The sequence below is a fragment of the Tricharina praecox genome, assembly GCF_024521635.1.
Source record: "Tricharina praecox strain CBS 144465 chromosome Unknown BZA05scaffold_20, whole genome shotgun sequence".
NCBI lineage: Eukaryota > Fungi > Ascomycota > Pezizomycetes > Pezizales > Pyronemataceae > Tricharina > Tricharina praecox.
Window position 1 is genome coordinate 278,583 of NW_026250422.1, and position 13,687 is coordinate 292,269.

The 13,687-nt window shown below is 55.9% G+C and overlaps 2 protein-coding genes across 2 annotated transcripts; both read right to left on the reverse strand.

Moving 5' to 3' along the window:
• Positions 1-13: 13 nt before the first annotated feature.
• Positions 14-2,950, reverse strand: BZA05DRAFT_475542 (uncharacterized protein). Its single transcript, XM_051488198.1, has 4 exons — positions 2,511-2,950; positions 2,166-2,357; positions 849-2,109; positions 14-786 (listed from the first exon to the last, which is right to left on the reverse strand). The coding sequence occupies exons 1-4, from the start codon at positions 2,678-2,680 to the stop codon at positions 163-165; spliced, it is 2,247 nt and encodes a 748-aa protein (XP_051337516.1). The 5' UTR covers positions 2,681-2,950; the 3' UTR covers positions 14-162.
• Positions 2,951-3,666: 716 nt separating this feature from the next.
• BZA05DRAFT_119283 (translation initiation factor 4F, ribosome/mRNA-bridging subunit) lies at positions 3,667-8,754 on the reverse strand. Its single transcript, XM_051478662.1, has 4 exons — positions 7,228-8,754; positions 4,455-7,178; positions 3,985-4,385; positions 3,667-3,921 (listed from the first exon to the last, which is right to left on the reverse strand). The coding sequence occupies exons 1-4, from the start codon at positions 8,395-8,397 to the stop codon at positions 3,819-3,821; spliced, it is 4,398 nt and encodes a 1,465-aa protein (XP_051337517.1). The 5' UTR covers positions 8,398-8,754; the 3' UTR covers positions 3,667-3,818.
• Positions 8,755-13,687: the final 4,933 nt, after the last annotated feature.

The window sequence follows — 13,687 nt, forward strand, 5'->3', positions numbered from 1 at the left end:
AATAAAAAATTTGCTCAAGCGGGTATCATAGTATCATACAAAACAACGATTCCATCCATCCATCCATCCATCCATCCTCTGTCCAGCCATAACGATAAAAACGCCTCCAGCCTCCCAAACTAAACGCATAACCCCTCGCCGCAAAACAGCAATGCAAACCCATTAAAAACATTCATCAAGACTATCCTCCTCCACCACCGAAGCATCACCCACACCATCACCCGTACCATCCTTCTCCTTCTCCTTCTCGAGCTCCAGCCCTAGCACCTCCTTCCCCCTCGTGCTTTCCTCTCCCACCCCACCCTCCCTTACAACCCCCTCATCAGCGGCACCATCCATAAAACCAGCGCGCTCCAGCACCCTCTCAGCGGCGGCGCCCTCAGTCCGGAGAGCGATGGAGTGCGTGGGCGAGCTCTCGACACTCGCACTCCTGGGCGCAGCCTTACTGAGTTCCTCAAAGAGCTTGATAAGCTTTCCGGAGACGGAGCCGGACGGGGACGGGAGCGGCGAGGTGGTGGTGGTGATGATGTGGTGGAATTCCTTGTTTGACACGCGGGTGAGGAGCGGCACGAGTGCTGGGCGGTGAGGCGTTTCCGGCGGCTCGGTGGTGTCGGCAGCGGTGGCGGCGGCGGGGTTGCTACTGGTTTCGGGGGTTGCGTTCTCGCCGTAGGATATTGCCGAGGGGAGGGGAGCTGGGGAGCCGCTGGGAGACACTAGGCTCCCGAGCGCCGAGTCCGGCGGCGTTGGCTTGCTCGGGATGATCTCTGCAACGGGCGAGGCCGGGTCCTACCACACACACAGCATCAGAAAATCCACCACCATGACATTTGGAGAAAAAAACAGCATACCTCATCCCTCCAGCGCACCTCCTTCTTTGACGCCGGCGACCCCTTGATGCTGCTGCCGCTCTCGAAGCTCTCCTCATTGAGCTGGCCAAGCACACTAACGCCCTTCTCGATCCACTTACCCTTGCTCCTCCACTTCTGCTGCGACGAGTCTTCACCAGGCAGGTTATCGAACGACTTGTGGGGGACGTCATAGGCCTCGTCGAAGCCGGTCCAGTAGTCCTGGTCGACGTTTTCCGCGCCGTAGAGGCCATCAGCAGCGGGAGAGGTCTGTCCCTTCGACAGCGGGCTGAGATCGGGTGGGGGCAAGACAAACTTATTCGCGAGTGGACCAGCGAGGTCACGGAAGCGTGCGCCCACCGCCCTGTTTCTGGGCACCGCGGAGGGGCGCGGAGGAGGGGTGGCGACGATTGCGACTTGCTCCCTGGCGTACTGCTCTTCCTCGCGCTGGCCAAGCGTAGCCTCCAACTCGGTAATAACGTGCTTGAACCGCTCGATCAACGCCTGCTTTCTAACATCCGGCATTGATCGGATGAGCTCCAGCTTGGGAATCATCATGTCCAGACTGTCGTCCTCGGAAGAAAACGACTGGTGTTCTCCACCATCCAGCATGGAACCGGTGACATTCCGCAACTCCCTTGGGAGCTCCGTAGAAAACTCCATCCCCACCTTCTCCTTTCCCTTTCCCTTTCCCTTCCCCATCCCCTTATCAGCACCCCCCCTCACCGGCGAGCCCAACCCCTCCTCCATCGCCTGCCTCAGCGCGACCTCAATCCTGACGGGGCTAAAGCCTTCGTTGGCCACAGTACTAGTAGGACTTGCGCCCCTCCACCTCTCGAGATCCGTAGCGGGCGAGGGCCACAAAGTCGGGCTCATGGACACGGAAATATCCAGCGGGCTGGGGCTCGGACTCCAGTGGGTGCCGGCCGACCAATGCGGCGAGAACGGCACGGTGGTGAAGTCGAGGTCGAAGCGTGGCTCGTTCTCTTGCGAGTTGGAGTTGGACACCGTAAGCATCTCGACCTGCGTGTCGATGCGAAGGCGAGTGCTGACTTCGGGCGCGGTGCTGTATACCGACTCCCCGTCCTCTCCGTCCTCACCCTCCGCCTCCGACTCCTCCCCATCCTCCACCTCCACATCCCCAAGCCCCTCCCCACCACCGCAGCCAGCAGCTGCAAAGCCCCCATTCCCAAACTTGATTGCCCCCGTCCTCTGCGGCGTAGTGACATCCGTATGCCCACGTTCACGCTCACGTTCACAATACCTGTGTACACACCATCAGCCACCACCAGCACCACCACGCACCAGGGAATAACCCACCCCAACATAGCCTTCTGCAAACCGTCCAAGCCGTCCAGACCAGCCAGCATCCCCGCCACAGCACCGTCGACAGCACCGTTGCCAGTCCCAACAGTCCCCGTCCCAAACCTGAAGAAGAACCGGAAGAACCGAAAATGCTCGACGCCATGGTAGTAGATAAGGCCCGCTATCAGGAGGGGCGAGAGTAGAATTCTATTCCCCGTCCCAAGACGTAGTTCGTTAGTTAGGCAGTTCCTTCCTCACACTCCCTCCAGCCAACCTAGGTACTCAGGTACCCAGGCAGTCACCCCAGCCAGTACCCAGCAACCAGCAACCAGCAACCAAACCCCAAGAGTGCTCACGTACGTAAACAACACAACCGACAGCAGCGTAGCCGGCACGAGCAGTATCAGCAGGGCCAGCGAGACAACGAATCTCCAGGCTGCAGAAGCCATGCATTCCATGCTCCTCAAGCCTCTGCCAAAGCTGCCGCCGAAGTCGAAGCCGAAGCCGAAGGGAGCCATCGCCATTGCCATTGCAATTGTGAACCACAAGAAGAAGAAGAAGACTCGCGAGAAGAGAGAAAAGAGGATGGGATTGGGATTGTTCAGAGTACCGTGGGATCCAAAATAGGTGCGTGGATGGGTGGGTCAGAGGCTCAGAGGCACATCTCGAGTCTCGAAAGGTTCGAGATGAGATGAGCTGGGCTGGGTGAGGAGGGAATGAATACCTAGTAGTAGTATGTAGTAGTAGTATGTAGTAGTAGTATGTAGTACCATAGCAGCAATGGAGCCGGTCCAGGGGGGGGTCCCATAGCTGGGCCGAGTGCGACGTCATGTGTCCAATGTTTACGACGACCTCTTCCCTGCTCCCTCAGCCTCAGCCTCGCCCTCACCCTCACCCTCACCCTCTCCCTCACCCTCACCCTCTCTCCCTCACCCTCTCTCCCCCTTCGATGTATCATACGCACATGAACTTAAGTCATAGCAAGCAGTTGCATTCATATCTATTCTTCAGCAAGAGCATCTGACAGAAAAAATTGTCAACAGGCAGAAGAATCCCCATAGGTAAGTGGTAAGTGATCAATGGCCACCATAATAAAATGGGCCAACAAGAATCGAAAAAAGAAAAAAGAAAGAAAAAAAAAGAAAACGCCATACAAAACAAAAGGATGAAAAAAGGGACTTTTGATGAAAACCGAAACCCTCCCAATACGCAATGAAGAAAAGAAAGAAAAGAAAGAAGAAACCATTCATGCCCGTGCTGCCTTCCCCTTGATCCTCCGCGTACCCTCCGTAAGGAGCACTCCCATCATCCCAAATCATCCATCATGACACCATCTTTTCCGTCATCCCATAACCATTTCCCCATCCAGCCCCTACCAAATCGACCCAATATACCAGAAGGAAAAAAAGAGAAACCAAAGAGAAAAAAAAGATTATCCCCCCCTCCCCCAAAGCGCCCGACGAGAAGAGAAACAAGAAATTAAGATGCCAGCCCCAACTTTTCATCCAGATACAGCGAGAAATGGAAGACGAATAGTAAGAAATCACAGAACAAAGTGCAATACCCCCAGACCCGGCAATTAAAAGATGCAAACCCACGGAAAAACACCATTCTAAAAAGATTCTATACCCAGACGCCCTCCCCCAAGAGTAACCAACAACCTACCTTTTAAGCCTCTTCGGTGACAGGTTTTGCGTTCGATACCTGTGGCGAGTTGTTGTTCGAGGGAGGGGGAGACGTGGTATCGTTTCCATCTTGTCCGGACAGGGCACTATGGAAAGGTTAGCAAGCATGAACCCAAAACATCCACCAGGTAAAAAAAAAAAAGACTTACCTGAACATGTTCGGCGACGAAGTCGAAGCGGGAGCGGGAGGAGTGGCAGTGCGAGATCCAGAGTCTTGCATTCCACGCCTGCTGCTATTGCTGCGGGGGCCCATCAACGACGACTGGGGGAAGAATGACTGGCTCATGTTTGCTGCCGGCCTAGGCCTGTTTCGCAACTTGCTAAGATCATCAGTGTTCACAGTACCAGAGGTCTTGTGGTCGTGATAACTCTGCTGGAAGCCGCCCGGATTCTGCCCACGGCTAGGCTGAGGACGGTTCCGATTGGCCCTGGAGATGGCCTCCTTCTCTTGCTGTGCCTTCATGGCCTCCTCACGAACCTCCAAGATGGTCTTGGGGCCCTTGTCCTGCTCGTTCGATTCCCATTTTCTCCTACGCAGATCTGTCATGTCCTGGAGGAAGAAAAGAAAAATGTTAGTTACGTCAAACGAAAACAGAGAAAAGGGGAATAAAAAGTTTACCATCAACATGAACCGCATACGGCTGTTCAGCTCCTTATTCTCAACCATGGCTGTGATGCGACCGAAGTAAGCATCCATCATAGGTCTACTCTTCTCGGAAGAGTCGAGCTGTCCTCCGATGGTACGCAGAAGTTTAGACAAACTCTCAACGGTCTCATCCTCAGGAAGACCTTCGAAGTCCAGAAGCTTGCGAACACACTCATTCATGATGCGCTCTGTAAGCATACCCAACTTGAAGAGCTCTCCGATGAATTGAACCAGACCGAGACCACGACGCTTGGCGGCGGCGGCAATGTAGTACTCATCCGACAGCATGAGGACCTCTTCACCGGCACCCTTGGTCTGGTCGGGGAGGTTAACCTTCCAACCACGCTCGAACTCCTCTTGGCAGCGGTTGAGCAAGTATTTGCGGAAAAGATTTCCACCGGTGACGACAACACCGTTCTTGTCCTTGATGTTCTCGTCCTTGATACTAGGATCCATAGTCTCCAACATGCGCTTGCAGAACTTTGCGTACATGGAAGCCCAGTGAGCCTCGTCGGTAGCCTTCTCGAAGGTCAACTGGATAACCTGGCGCAGGGTACGGCCGTCGCTCTCGTGCTTGGACTGCCCGGTGATCTCGAGGATCTGGTCCGAGATCTTGTCGAACTTCTCGGGAGTCATCTTGTTCAATGCGGCCTTGACCTTACGTTGCACCATCTCGGGCGACATGAGACCATCCGCAACCGCGGTCGCACCCGCACCGGGAGGACCCGCGCCGGGGGCAGCAGCTGCTACTACCGGAGTGTCGACAGCCTTAAACCTTCCTGGCGTCCATCTGTTGGCCGAAACTGGAAGAGGCTTGACATCAGACAGAGGAATGGTCGGTTGCGAACCCTGCTGGCGGGAGTCGGATCTCTCCATGGAGGGAGCTGCGCCGGTGTTGCCTCGCTTGCTACTTCCACGAGCAGATCTATTGCTCGTACGGGGGCTTTGAGGTAATGCACCAGACGCGGATCCGGACAGAGAAGTGCTCGAGTTTGTGCGGCCCGCCATGTTGCTGTTAGAGCGGCCAAATCCAAGGTTATTTGCGGCGAGAGGGATGGGAGTCGACTGCTTGAAGCGCTCCATCGAACTCATGCTGGCGGCCTTAGCACCAGCGCCGGGAGGACCGGTAAAGCTTCCCATCGCACCACCACCGGAGAACATGGAAAGGCCACCGCGAGAGGACGAGGAGCGGGGAGCCAATCCGGAAGGAGTGCGCGTAGGACCATTCGGACGGACGGGCTCGGAGTCGCCGACAGTGTCCCGCATCCTCTGGTCCCAGTCGGGGGAAGGCTTCTCTGTGAAGACGGTCTGGAATTGCATCAAGAAATCCTTATCGTACTTGAACTTGGTAGCCGTGGCCATAGGGTTCAGAGCCGGGTTGGGGGACGCAATTCCCTCGGGATACTGAAGGCCCTTCAGGTTGTCCACTGGTCGAGCACTGCGCAGCGCGGTGAGCTGTGGGGTGAGCTGCGCGGATGGCAGGCCCGACTCGTTGGTCTGAATCTGAAGGTTGAGGGGACTTGGCTTGCTACGGGGCTTCTCGGCAGCCTTGAGCGACGGTGGCGGCATGGACTCGCCATCTGCGGGAGTAGAAACCATGGGGGTTTCCGAAGGAGTCGAGGGTGCTTCCTTCTCGGCTTCGGCCTTTGCTTCCGCGGCCTTGGCAGCTTCCGCAGCGGCATCGGCTTCAGCCCGGACTTCGGCTTCCTCCTTGGCCTTAGCATCTGCTTCCTCCTTAGCCTTGGCATCTGCTTCCTCCTTGGCTTTCGCCGCGGTGGCCGCCTCCTCGGCTTCCTTGGCTACCTTCTCCTCGGCTTCTTTGGCTGCCTTCTCCTCGGCCTCAGCCTTTACCTTCGCCTCCTCAGCCTCCTTGGCCTCCTGTTCCTCCTTTGCCTTGGCTTCCGCTTCGGTCTTGGCCTTGGCCTCGGCTTCGGCCTTGGCTTCGGCTTCGGCTTCGGCCTCCGCATCGGCCTTAGCCTTGGCCTCTACTTCGGCCTTGACCTTGGCCTCGGCTTCGGCCTTGACCTTGGCCTCGGCTTCTTCCTTCGCCTTCGCAACAGTGGCGGCAGCTTCCTTGTCCTCTTCGGCCCTCTTATCCGTCAACATGGCCCTGGCCTTGACCTGCTCACGCATCTCGCGCCTCTTATCCTCGGCAGTCTTGTTGCTGCGACTAGTAGAACGATTGTGAGGAGTCTCGGGACGAGAAGGTGTGCGGCCAGACGCGGGACTCGGCGACTGAACGATAACCGGATTGGATGCAGCCGCCACCGGCGTAGTGGGTTGGGGAACGATGGGGGCATTGGTGGTTGGGTCCCTGATCGGAATGGCTTTGGATGATTTGGGAACAACCCTATACGCGTTCTGTTGTGGGAGAGGGGCACTCTGCTGGGGAGGGGGGGCCATGTGTTGAGGCGGGGCACCCATCATCATCTGGCCGTGAGGCCCGTGGGGATGTCCGTGCTGTGCGTGCTGTCCGTGCTGCCCGATGCTAGAGGACGGCCGGATCTCAGGGTTTTGACTCGAGGAGCGAGACATGGCTGTATTCTGCTGAGGGTACGGGAATCCGCCTCCACCCATCTGGGGAACCAGCTGCGAATAACCGGGCGCCGGGCTGGTCTGTGTGAACTGCTGGTAGCCCATCGCGTATTGTTGAGGGTAGTAAGCGGGTTCGGAGGGGTACATCGGCTGCATGTATTGCTATCGGACGTTAGCTATGGGGAGACATGGAAGCGAGGAGTATAGTTACCACTTGCGGGCTGCCCTGGGGAATAAAGGGCTGGCCGTGGGGCTGAGGGTACAGCTGCTGAGTGGTAGGGATAGCGGGTGCCATCGAAGGCGATTGGTGGGCGGACACGTGCGACAACGCCGGACTTCTCGGGACAACGCGAGGGGAGTTGGAGAATTGCTGTTGCGGGTACGGGCCAGCAGCACCCATGTTTGCCGGACCGTTGCGTTGCTGGTGCTGGTTCTGTCCCTGGTAACCCCGTCCAGCGCCGTATCCACTCTGGTTTCCACCACCACCTCCGTACTGCTGGTTCTGGTATGGACCTTGGGTGAAATGAGGGCGGCCTCGACCCGCCGGAGCCATTCCACGTCCGTGAGACATGTTGATGGGAGCCTCGGACTGAGCAGAATCTTGCCGGTTGTGTCCTCCCACACCGCCACCACCACCACCGCCACCACCACCACGACCCATCGAGCCTGGCCCTTGCGGCGGATTGTGCGAATGAGGCTGTACGTGTCTCTGTTGGGGGATAGTATCGCCAAACTGGATAGGCTTGGTAGCTCCGGGGGGAGGTGGGAGACCTCCACTGGCAGAGGGTTGGGTGGCAGCTGGTGAAGGGGAACTTGCTCTCGGGTTCTGTGCCATGGGTGCAGTCAGGTTGTTGTTGTTTCCTGCTGCGACGGCGGACCCCGATGTTTGCGGTCCGGTTCCGGACTCGTTGATGGTGCCGAACTTGATGTTCGGAACTCCTCGTGAAGAACCGTTTGGCATTGTGGCAATGGAGGATTTGCGGCTATGGTGTCCTCCACTGAAAGGTGTAGAAGCGCCGTTGGAATTTCCACTGTTACCGAGTGTAGGAACAGCCGGAGTTATCGATTTGCCATTCACCGGTACTGACGTAGTCGAAGCGGACCGGGCATGTTGTCCAGCGGCACCACCAGAGACTTGGGATGGGGCAGTGCTTGAAGAGCTAGCTGCGTTGCCACCGGGTCCAGACGGTACTTTCTTAGAGCTGAGTACGGCGTTGGCGTACGACGTCGCTCGCGGGGCGGGGGCGCTGGTCTGCACGGCGGCAGATGCAGACTGACCGCTTGTTGAAGGTGAGCGTGCGGGACCGGTAGACGACGAAGTGGGAGCGTTCGTGGAATTCTGCGGAGCGGCGGAGGAAGAGTTTACGGCGATGCTTGTCATTCGATTAGGTGTGTGAATGGTAATCGTGGGAAAGGGTGGTTAGGTAGGAGGTGAGGGAGGGTGGAAGTGTTGGAGCTTTTGTGAAGGAGGGGGGTTGATGTTTTTCTTTGGCGGACTGGGGTTGTTGGTTGGTGGGAGGGAGTTGTTGGTTAGGGTTGAGGAGTTAGTGCGGATTGTGGTTATCGGAAGTGGTGGGGTGGGGAGGGGGAAACCAAGGGTTTCCGATGTGACTTTTTGCTGGCCTTGGTTCTGTGGCGGGTAAATTCGAAGCGAGGCTGCTGCGGGGGGTGTCGTGTGTTGGGAACAGAGCGGAAGACGAGTTGTCGAGGAAGAAGAGGAGGAGGGGGAAGGAGAAGATAAGGAGGACGAGGGAGAAGGATAGGGTTTTGTCTTGTGGCGGGATTTTGTCTGGATGCCAGAGGGATTCAAACTGTATCTCGAGAAGATTTTTAGCCTCGTTCGAAATAGGTGCAGAGTGAGAAGTTATGAATGTGATGAAATTAGGAGGAGTAGTTTAGGGTGTGAGAAGAGGAGAAGGAACGAAGAGGGCGAAGGGAGGAAGGGGGCGGTTATACGAGCAGCAAACACTTGAAGAGTAGGAACAGGAGGAGATTTAGAATGATTTCAGGAACAGCTTGAGCGAGGCAGGGCTTTTGAAGTTGAAAGCGTTCGAGTGAGAGTGGGTAAGCTAAGCTAGAGGTGTGGGTGAAAGCCGGGGAATTCAAAGCGGAAAGCAAAGAAGTGGCATTCAACTTGTGGGAGAGAGGGGGGGGGGTGGGGAGGGAGGAGGGTCGAGGAACAGGCAAGAGAGGGTTGAAAAGTAAGAGGGCAAGGGGAGGAGAGACTGAGAGAGTATGCTGTGCGCGATGCATGTAGCTCGGCCACACTCACTCACTCTCATACTTCCCACCCAGCCCGCTCTCGACCGCTCTCGACCGCTGGTGCGGCTCTGGTCTGGTCTGGTCTGCACCCATGCTTCAGTGCCGTCATCGCCCGCAGGCCGCACCGATCACCGCCGACCACACCGGCGGACAGAGCAACCAACCAACCAACCGAAAGACTGAACACGGGGAAAAAGGAAAAAGGAGGATTTTTCATGGTATCAAGCAAGCAAGCAGTGGAGGCTGGGTATGGTCATGAACGATAGATAAGTAGAATAGAAACTAAGGCGAGAAACATGTGGAGTCCCACGAGAATACAGCGCATATCGACACCGTTCTCGTTCGCTCGACACATGCAATATATCCACACAGCAAAACAGCATCCTCTTGCTCTCCACTCCTCTCCCCATGTTCTGTTTCTTCCTCTGTGTTTCTCGGTCTCTCCTCTCCACTCTTCCTTTCTCTCTCTCTCTTTCTTTCTCTTTCTCTTTCTCTTTCTCTCACTCGCTCACTCTCACTCTCACGCACACAACATACATGCACTCTCAATGCAGCGCAGCGCAGCTCAGCTCACCTTTAATATAGAAAAAAAAAGAATGAAGTCCTTATTCCAGCGAAGGCGAAGCCGTACGTACGGTCTATCGGGGTCGTAGGATCGTAGGATCGAGAACGAGATCGGGATGGCGGGGTGGAGTGGTGGAGTGGTCGACGACAATTGTCAGTCTGTTTCTCTCGAGGAAACCGCTCGCAGTTGCCGCGAGCTGGCAACGGAAAAAAGGGAAGGGAACGCTTCCGATGTCGAATATCCGAGTCGCGCGTAACTGAGCAGAGATGCTGTGTATTCGAACGCGATCACCCTCTAGATTAGTCTAAGGGTCCGCTGGGTAGTGGGGTGGGGTGGGGGAGGGGGGGAGGTGTTCGGTGGGTGGGAGGAGGGGAAGAGGGAGGAGGAGGAAGGGAAGAGAAAGAAGAAGAGGGAAAAAAAAAAGAAGAGGAAAAAGAAGAGAAGGAAGTGGTGGTGCTGCTGCTGCTGCTGCTGGTGGTAGGGTAGGTCGGGCCAACAGGCAACAGGGTATGCTGTGTGTGTGTGTGTGTGTGTGTGCGTGTGCGTGTGGAGTGGGGAGTGTGGACGCTGGACTCTGGTGGTTAGTTAGCGGTGGGCGTGCGATAATAGACTCCCGCCAAGGAACTGTGAATCGAGGCAACACGAAGGCGATGACTGTAGAGAGTACATAGACGCATAGAGTACTTGCACATAGCGTTAAACTTCTCCTTCGAAAGGCTGCGCAGAGCAGAGTCTGTCCACTTCGTGTGCTCTACATATCTCCAGACGCCCTCAGAGTCCACAGCTCTTATGACGGCAGAGCACCTACTTGGATACCGTAGACTCTACATGGAGTATCAGTGTCTACGGTACATGGGGTCCCCAGCAGGGCAGACCATCAGCCCCGCAGCCGGCCAGCATGCCAGCGGCCAGCCAAGTGGAGTAGGTATATCATACAAAGGTATACCGCACACGGAGCTGGGGGCTATATCATAGGTAAGGTAAACGCAGTATACGCAGCGGTGCTCAGTCGGCGGAAGATTGCAATCGCCAGTAACTCATAGCTCTACTCTACCCTCCGTAAAGAAGGCAAGCACGAAGCGAAAGTGAAAGAAAGAAGAAAAGGGAAAAAAGAACCACTCGCTGGCTAGCGACCCCGGCCTCGGGCATTCCAACGGCGGGGATAGTTATCCAAGACCCCAGCCCAGCCCCCTCGATCGAGAAGAGAAGCTCTCCCGTCCGTCCGCCCGTTCATTGGAGCCCGGCAAAGAGACCAGTCGAACCATTGGAACGACAGGACACAGGTAGCATAGAAGGGAGGAGGAGGCGGAGCTGTGTTCTGTGTTCTGTCCGCATTCGATTTGCCATCCACATACTCGAGCTCCATTCAAAGCCGTTGGTTCGCAACTTCGCAGCCCCCATCGACGTCCCAGTGAGAAGCAGAGTAATCATATGTGCCTATGTGGAGTACCATACACGACACCAACGGCCCGTCCGCAATAGTTCTGGCGGACTGGATGATGTGCCGATAAGACGTGAAGCTAGGTACCGGTAACTGCTGCCTCGCCCGCCAGTCCGTGCACACTCGAGGATACATATGGATTTGTCTTGTTCTTTCCTTCTTCTTCGCCTTCTTCTTCCTCGCCTGCTTCTTCGCCAGAAGCAGGCATGTCGACACAGAGCCGCACCCTGCGTCTCTGCTCTAGTTACTGGTTAGTGATGGTTTCAAGTGACGTGGACTGGCAATGCTTTTGCTCGCATGAAGTATGTAATCTCTCCAGGCGAAGCGAAGGGCGGGAAGGCCGGACGAACAAACGGCAACGATCGTCTTCTCCGGTAATACACACCGAGACGGAGAAGGGTCGAAATCTACAAGTAAGCACACATCACGCAGCCATCTACTCTGCAAAGGTAGGCATGACTGAGTACCGGTAGCGGTACATACTACTCCACCACCACCTCCCTTCATCTCGGGGACAGCCGGACTTAGAGCAACTATCCCGTCGCCGTGCGCTCTTACTTCCAGCTCTGGCCGAGCGAGCGATCCGGCATTGCATCAGGGCTTCTAGAGTAAGTCCCCAGCTCCCACCGCCCACCGCCTCCATCGCCCCATCGCCCCATCGCAAAAGACAGTCACCGGCGCACCGTGCAGTTCGTGCAGTTCGTGCAGTGCACACCCTTGAGCCTTCGCTTTCGCTTGCAAACAAAAAACAAAACAGATGGTGGATGCATGGAAGCGGAAGAAGAGGAAGAAAAAAACCGCAAAAATAAATGGAAAATGAACGGGAAAATAGACGGGAAAATACCGTAGCTGAGCGGTGTGCATGTCGTCGGATTGAAACGGACGTACAATACTACAATACCTAGGATGGATGTAGAGTGCTCTACAAAGCTAGCGGGCGCGGGCAAGCGGGCGGGGGTCGAATGTGGACGAGCCGCCGCCAGGGCAAGGGGGGGTAGTCGCTTGCATGTGAAGATTGGGATGTTAGTAGAGGTGGAGGGGTGAAGTGTCGTGCAGACAGCCACAGCGAAGAAGGTGCAAGCAGGCAAGAGGCAAGAGAGAGGCCGAGACCTGCTGCTGAGAACAGAACACGGAGCGAGAGCCAAAGTCCGCACGCCAAGCGCTTTGTATGTAGAGTACGATCGAGGCTCCCGCTCGATGGTGAACGCAAATCGTCGGTCTGAACCAAACCCTCTCTCTCTCGCCTCCGTCCAGACTCCAGACCATGGTCTGCTCCAACATCGTTCGACCATGTCATGTGTGTAGGCCGCTTATCCCCTCTGCGCACTAGTACCGGTACGTACTTGGGTGTTCTACATACCCTAATACCTTAGAGCCCTCTCGCCATTCATCGTTCCAGAGCATGTAGAGCACACAAGTGCCGTAAGTGAGTACGGTACTCTGTTGAGCCTTTCACATCACTTCCACGCACCAGCTCCAACATCATCTCCCCATTGGATTATTGAACCATCTCCCCATTGGATTATTGAACCATCTCCCCATTGGATTATTGAACCATCTCCCCATTGAATCACCATCCATCGCTGCCCTTACCTTCCTCGCTCCCTCCCATCCTTCCATCCTTCTTTCCATCCCCTCGCCGCAGCCGTTGCAACAAAAAAAAGTAACCCCCCTCCTCCCGAAAGAAAAAAAAGCAAAAAAGAAGAAGAGCGCCACCCGCTATTGACCGCACCCAATCGCCGGCGATTAAACCCTCCAGAGCACAAGCAAGAAAGAAAGCAAACCCGTGGTGAGGTCAATGGGGGCATATCGTCATCGAGCATAAAGCTGGAAGGGTGGGAGGGAGCCTTTTTTTTCTTTGCCACGGAACATTGCCACGGAACGAAAAGAAGTTTCCAAAGTGAAGTGAAGTGATGGCATGGCTAGGCATGCGGAATTATCTCCGGCTCCTAGAGTGAGCGCATTGAGCGCTGATCCCCAAGGCGAGGTGGAGGTGGGTGGCCAGATCGGTAGGTGGTGGGCGGTGCGTGGTGGGTGGTACACACAGGCGGAGACGCATCGCATCGCATCGGTGCTCACTCGTAACTCCGAAGACCAGCTCAATGGCACGGTACGGTTGGTCTATCCACCACTGCTCCGTTCACCTTCCGGGCCGCAAGGGACGCCGGATGGGGCTGCTATCAGCAATAGACTATCTCGCATGTGCTCTACACTGTGTGGGTCACGTGTACCTGGGCCTTCGACTTCTCTTCTCGGCGGTTGATGCTCACAAATCCATCAGGAATAATAGATCCACTACATATGATAGATTGGATGTGGCTGTTGTGAGGTGCTCGGTGCTGTCACGTCCGCCAGAGTGGTGTCGTACCCACCGCAGTTCATGAAGACGGGTACATATGAGTA

Excerpts from the sequence above, each read along its gene's own strand:
- BZA05DRAFT_475542 (XM_051488198.1), bottom strand. The coding sequence starts at position 2,680 with ATGGCAATGGCGATGGCTCCCTTCGGCTTCGGCTTCGACTTCGGCGGC. Across the intron at positions 2,358-2,510 it reads CTGTCGGTTGTGTTGTTTAC|AATTCTACTCTCGCCCCTCC; the intron begins GTACGTGAGCAC and ends GACGGGGAATAG. Across the intron at positions 787-848 it reads AGGTGCGCTGGAGGGATGAG|GACCCGGCCTCGCCCGTTGC; the intron begins GTATGCTGTTTT and ends TGTGTGTGGTAG.
- BZA05DRAFT_119283 (XM_051478662.1), bottom strand. The coding sequence starts at position 8,397 with ATGACAAGCATCGCCGTAAACTCTTCCTCCGCCGCTCCGCAGAATTCC. Across the intron at positions 4,386-4,454 it reads GTATGCGGTTCATGTTGATG|GACATGACAGATCTGCGTAG; the intron begins GTAAACTTTTTA and ends TTCTTCCTCCAG. Across the intron at positions 3,922-3,984 it reads TCGTCGCCGAACATGTTCAG|TGCCCTGTCCGGACAAGATG; the intron begins GTAAGTCTTTTT and ends ACCTTTCCATAG.